Source organism: Buteo buteo, chromosome 21, assembly GCF_964188355.1.
Source record: "Buteo buteo chromosome 21, bButBut1.hap1.1, whole genome shotgun sequence".
Taxonomy (NCBI): domain Eukaryota; kingdom Metazoa; phylum Chordata; class Aves; order Accipitriformes; family Accipitridae; genus Buteo; species Buteo buteo.
Window position 1 is genome coordinate 17,389,678 of NC_134191.1, and position 6,649 is coordinate 17,396,326.

Consider the following 6,649-nt stretch of genomic DNA (forward strand, 5'->3'; position numbering starts at 1 on the left):
AGAAATGTTAGAAATATCAGTAAGATTTATTGTTAAAAATACATGGAAACATTTTCTTGCAGCTGGTTCTGAAGAGTAAGGATGACCAAGTGACTGTGATTGGAGCAGGAGTCACTCTGCATGAGGCTCTGGCTGCAGCAGAGCAGCTGAGAAAAGGTGATCAGATTATGGGTTTGGCTTTTTTTTTATCATTTAACACAGCAAAGAAATCAATGCCACTCAGCCTAACTGCTCACCCTTTGTGCCGGTAAACATTAATTAAAATGCTACAGACATCTAGTCACTTGTTAAGCTGATACAGTGCAACATAGTATATATCTGCCAATCTTGCCTAACTGAGTATGTTTTAGTTAGGTTAGCAGCATTAGTAGCCATGAAAATTGCCAAACTGATCAGATCAAAGTTTGCTTAGAGCTGCTAATCTGTCTGAAAGTGCCCTGCAGGCAGAACCTTAGAGGAAGTCTGTAAGATGCAGGAGTGATCCTTCCCTGGCATATTGTCTGGGTGGGCTAGGGTGCCAACACTAATGGAGTGCAATCAGGCTGGGGCCAGTTAACAAAATACAGATTGTCAGCTGAGCCACCACAACTGTGTGTGCTCTTACACAATGCTGTTGATATGCAGGGCCTTTGTGTAGATATGGTTCACTGCTAACTTGTTTTTTTGAATGAATGTATCAACTTTTATCTAGCATGGGAGGCAATAATTCTATGATAGTGCTCAAATGCACTGACATCTCACAGTAAAGATAAAAATCCTTCAGTGAAATAAGAATAGAAAGAAACCATCAAAAATCTATCTGTGAGTCAGTAGCATGTGCCCAGGAAGAAATAACGAATAGTAAGAGATAATACAATTAATGCTGCCCGTGGCTTATGGGTAGCTTTGTATGCTGTATCTAGGTGGACAGATATTTTGTCATGACCTTGAGCCATCAGTCTCAGGACATTTTGAAAGTTGTATTGTCAGAACTATTGTTATTTTTCTGAATTTATCATGCTTTGCGATGCCCTGCTGATCTTGGAAGTGTGAATAACCAGCTATGGAGAGATAATCCCATAGTATAGAGGCAGTGTCTAATACCTAAAATATATTTGCTACTAAAGAGCCTTCAGTCACAAAACTGTCAGCATAACATAGTGCTTCTTTATGTATGATAAGAGTTGACTCAGTGTTCAGCTAGCCAAGATCAGACAAAACCTCATGTAATTTGCTATTCTTTATAAACAATTGCCATTTGTACATAGCTTTAACAAGTGATCTGAGCCTGCCTTACGATGACAGGACAAATTCTGGTTTTGATGCCAACCTTAAGGGCACCGTGATCAGGGCTGGTGCAAGTCAAACAGACATACCTGATAGGTGGGCAGCCTGCAATGAAGAATTCAGAATCATAGAATAGTTTGGGTTGGAAGGGACCTTTAAATATCACCTAGTTCCAAATCCCCTGCCATGGGCAGGGACACCTTCTACTAGACCAGGTTGCTCAAAGCCCCATCCAACCTGGCCTTGAACACTTCCAGGGATGGGGCATCCATAAACTCTCTGGGTAACCTGTTCCAGTGCCTCACCACTCTCACAGTAAAGAACTTCTTCCTTACATCTAAGCTAAATCTACCCTCTTTCAGTTTAAAACCATTACCCCTTGTCCTGTCACTACATGCCCTTGTAAAAAGTCCCTCTCTTGGGAACGTCTACAGACCGAAGAAGCAGGAGACATTTGCGCTTGGGTTGACAATAAAGTTAAAGGCAAAATAAAGGTCTGGTAAAAAAATCGTGATTGACAGTCTGAATAAGAAGGATTTCCTGGTGACTAGATTCTGCTCTTACCTGTGGGAGGGCCAGTTAGATTACTGTTTTGCTGATGGGCACTCCTAGTGACCTTGAGTGACTTATCCAAGGCTTTTCTGCCTCAAGTGTTTTGTCTGTGGCATGGATGGATATTACTATGTCACAAAGTGCATGAAGAAAGAATGCATACAAAAATTAGGGTTGGCTGGGTTCCATGGTAGACAAGCCATAGGTACAGATACCTGGTAGTTAGTGTAGACAGTTGTCATAATGGCTCTAAAAGATGTACCACTTAAATTGTCTTGCATTCTCCAAATTCATGTTGCAAATAATTTCATTCTATTTCTGCAGAAAAAATATTCATCCGTGTGATTGATCCCTTCACTATAAAGCCCCTGGATAAGAAGACAATACTTGAAAATGCAAGAGCAACCAAGGGCAGAATCATCACTGTTGAGGACCATTACCATGAAGGTGAGCTGGGTCCAGGAGGTCACAGCCCACACAGTTGTTCCCCAGGGGTTGGGAGCTCACAGCTTTTCCAGACCTGAGAGAGAAGTATGGGACCTGATGCTGTCATTCAGTTAGAGCAAAAGAGAGGGGTTAGCCTTTTATATTGCTGTTATAAGATGACACTGAGGGTTGAAAGTCTCCTAAGATATAATGGGTTAATCAGGGGTGCCTTTCTGATTAACTTGGCCTTGGATGCCCTTCTGTGTGCTTGGTCCAAGTGAAGTCTTGATTCATTTGTGCCGAGTGAAATTGTGAATTCCTGCTGTGGTGCAGTGATTCTGCACACAATGTTCTCAGAATGGCTTCACAGCAGCTGCTTTGCAGTTTAAATTGCAAGAGAGACCATTGCTGTGCAGGTTTCTTAAGTTTTCCCTGTGTCCAAAAGCTTGATTCCAGGCTGCTTGAAGTCAGGTGGTTTTGGCAGTTTCCGCCATCACTCTAAGATAAATTCCTCCTTCTGCTATAAAAGAGCAGATCAGGGCCTATGAAGAGCCAGACCACTTTGCATTCTCACTGGACTCTTTTTTGTTCCTTCATTTCACCTGCTTACAGGCCATTTTAGAATCTGTGGCTGGTATATTGTAGTGTTCTTAAGCTAGGGTAAAAAGTGCATGGTGCATGCAAGAAGGAATTTCTAAGGTGATTCCCAAGTAAATTTTAAGATAAAACGCTTCTTGGGAGAAGTGGAGTAGTCTCTATAAGACTCCCCCAGCTTCTGTGCCAGGATTTTGTTTAGAATCATAGAATCATTTAGGTTGGAAAAGACCCTTAAGATCATCAAGTCCAACCATTAACCTAGCACTGCCAAGTCCACCACTAAACCATGTCCCTAAGTGCCATGTCTCCACATCTTTTAAATACCTCCAGGGATGGTGACTCAACCGCTTCCCTAGGCAGCCTGTTCCAGTGCTTGATAACCCTTCTGGTGAAGAAATTTTTCCTAATATCCAATCTAAGCCTCCCCTGGTGCAATGTGAGGCCATTTCCTCTTGTCCTATCACTTGTTACTTTGGAAAAGACATCAACACCCACCTCGCTACAACCTCCTTTCAGGTAGTTGTAGAGAGCGATAAGGTCTTCCCTCAGCCTCCTTTTCTCCAGGCTGAACAACCCCAGTTCCCTCAGCCACTCCTCATAAGACTTGTTCTCTAGACCCTTCACCAGCTTTGTTGCCCTTCTCTGGACACGCTCCAGCAACTCCTTGTCTTTCCTGTAGTGAGGGGCCCAAAACTGAACACAGTACTCGAGGTGCAGCCGCACCAGTGCCAAGTACAGGGGAACAATCACTTCCCTGCTCCTGCTGGCCACACTATTTCTGATGCAGGCCAGGATGCCGTTGGCCTTCTTGGCCACCTGCGCACACTGCTGGCTCATATTCAGCCGGCTGTCAACCAGCACCCCCAGGTCCTTTTCCACCAGGCAGTCTCCAGCCACTCTTCCCCAAGCCTGTAGTGTTGCATGGGGTTGTTGTGACCGAAGTGCAGGACCCAGCACTTGGCCTTGTTGAACCTCATACAGTTGGCCTCGGCCCTTCGATTCATCCTGTCCAGATCCCTCTGTAGAGCCTTCCCACCCTCAAGCAGGTCAACACTCCTGCCCAGCTTCATGTCATCTGCAAACTTGCTGAGGGTGCACTCGATCCCCACATCCAGATCATTGATAAAGATATTAAACAGAACTGGCCCCAATACTGAGCCCTGGGGAACACCACTTGTGACCGGCCTCCAGCTGAAGTTAACCCCATAACCTGCTGCCGCTTGCTCTCTGACATGTCTTGTTTGCACAGGTTCTCAGGGGCATGCCTGTGCAAACATGTCCTGTGAAGATGAGACCATATGCAAACAGAGAGCAGCTGTTGTGAATTGCATGTCAGGCTTGCCCCGTTTTAGGGGAGATGGAGAAATCAGCAAAGGGGCAGCTGTGAACTACAGCATTAGTAGATACTGTAGATATCTACTAATAGAAATTAGTAGATATTATGAGATTATCCTATTTTAAGGTGAAACATCACTCTTGCCAGGTATGTGAAGTGATCTGGTATTACCATAAGTGCTGGTTACACCATACTTTTGTTCTAGACTGTGGATGGTGATAGCATCCCTGAGCCTCATCATTTTCTAGTTTATCTTTCAACTCTGGACAAATCTTCTTCTGCTGCTTTGCAAGATGGCAAAATCATCACACTCTGAGGTGATGAACATGTGATTTACACTGGCACAGCTTTTGCTGTGTGATACAATCAAGGAAGGTCAAGTGTACACGCATCACAAGCCTGAATGCATTGCAAGACCACATCAGGCTGATCTTACCAGCCGCATCCGTGGAGGTGCCTCTGGCTGGAGGCTAAGTTTGACTGGTTAAATCCCACCATGCCCGGAGCTGTGAAAAGCCCTGCATTCATGGATACGCCCTAACTGAAGTGCAGCACCAAGGTGTCTCTCCTCTCAGGTCTCAGAGGTCTTGACACCAGTCCTGTGTTTTCTTCTTCCCTAGTACTCCTGCTTCCAGCATCTCTCCTGCTGCCACGCAGTTCCCTGTTGTGTCCTTTGTCCCTGTGACTGACAGTGATTCAGTCTGAGCTGAGCTCTAAGCAAAGGTTGTGAATATATTACATAACTCGGAGAGGGACCTAGTGGCATCTACAGGCATTGTGAAAAGATGGAGATCTTAAATGCTACTGAGATTGGTAGGAGTTGACTTTCAGCACATTAAGTATGCTTGTAAATACTCCTCAGTCTAAATATGTTTTTAAACCTGGCTCTCGGTGGCTGATGCTGAAGCGGTGAGGGCTTCCTGACAGTTCTGTGCCCTTTAGGGGTATATGTTTCTTACTGCCAATTTCTAAGTAAGTACTTCAGAAATGTCGGGCTGGTTGTCCTCAGAATGGCTTTGAAATAGGGAATTGTTTTCATTTCACAAATGGGCAACTCGGACATATATTGTGATCGCTGTTTCTTATAAGCATGTGAATTGGGGATTTAACTTACAGGGACCTTTGGATCAGATATACATGCAATCTATATGTTGCCTATTGAAGCATACAGATGTATGTCGTGTTTGAATTTTTTCATAGGTGGCATTGGAGAAGCAGTGTGTGCTGCCGTAGTGGGTGAGCCTGGTATCACAGTCAGTCGCTTGGCCGTGTCTCATGTACCACGAAGCGGGAAGTCAGCTGAGCTCCTGAAGATGTTTGGCATTGATAAAGATGCCATTGTGCAAGCTGTTAAGGTGGCAGTGTCCAAATCAAGAAATGCGGAGTAGTTTGAAGCATCTTGTGCTGTGTTACAGAAAAGCAGTGTTCAGAGAAGTACTGTAAGTTTAAGGCAGGCAAAGGTGCTTTATGTAGAGAGTTCTAATAAAAATACCAGCTTAAAAAACCTTCTGGGTTTTAATCTCTTTTTTTCTCTGTGGGCTGTTGTGTAGCGGGGTAACATCTGAATGTTTTCAGTCATTGAAAAACCTTCAGGTTATTTAACAATTTGTGGGCAGCAGCCATTTGCCTGCCTGCTGTATAGCAGGAGCATTTTCTGCTTTGCAACTAACCTTGCCTACTGTGAGCTCTAGTGTGGAAGTGTTGGGTGTTCACTGAAGGTCTGGGTGGGCTGTGCTTCAGCAGGGAAATAGACGTTGGGCATTGTAGCCTAGAGTGAATCGAGTAGTGTTTGGTCCAACTTAATGCTGAAGACTAAAATCCTGTCTTGAAGGGAGTTTGGTGAAAACAGAGTTCTTCCCAAGCTGCCAGAAGAGTGCAGTAGCCCCTCTTCTGTACAGAAATGTTAGGCACTAGATAGTGAACAGCAGGAATGTGTATTGAAGGAGGAGGGTGGCTAGTGCCTTTGCTTCAGTTCCTCCTCTCTGTATTGCCCCCCAGCCATTTAAAACCAAAGCCAAGAAGGAAGTACCCTATGTGCTGAGTGATGTCGAAGTGGAAGGAGATGTACTGGCTCCTGGGGAACCCACAGTGGGAGGTAGAGGCCCAGCAGAGCTATGGGAATGGGCCATGAGCTGTGGGCTCGACTTGCTGGACTTCTGGAGAACAGTAGCTTAGTGAACACAAGCTCATTTAAGGAGACTGAAACTCTTTATAGGAGCTTGTATCGTATTTTTGAGTGCTTGGCCAGTGCTGCAGCAAGGGTGATACGTGAGACCAGAATGAGAGCCTTGCCGTTGGGCAAGAGGCAGGAGTGTTTTAAAACACTGAGATGGACTTAAGAAGAAGGATCTGAAAGAACAGCAGGAAATTCCCAGATACCCAAGAGGATGCGGCTGAACATGTAAGTTGCTTTTTTCTATAGAATTGACTCTTCTCATGTGAGCTGCTCCAAGTTGGGTGAGCTGTTCATCT

The 6,649-nt window shown here is 44.7% G+C and overlaps 1 protein-coding gene across 2 annotated transcripts in view; it reads left to right on the plus strand.

The window, feature by feature from the left end:
- Positions 1–5,682, plus strand: part of TKT (transketolase) — a 28,574-nt gene extending 22,892 nt beyond the window's left edge. For both annotated transcript variants that reach the window (XM_075052640.1, XM_075052641.1), the window contains 3 exons: positions 63–156; positions 2,143–2,265; positions 5,378–5,682. In XM_075052640.1, coding sequence (XP_074908741.1) covers positions 63–156; positions 2,143–2,265; positions 5,378–5,565 — 405 coding nt within the window. In that variant the 3' untranslated portion in view covers positions 5,566–5,682. The remainder of the gene's footprint in view (positions 1–62; positions 157–2,142; positions 2,266–5,377) is intronic.
- Positions 5,683–6,649: the final 967 nt, after the last annotated feature.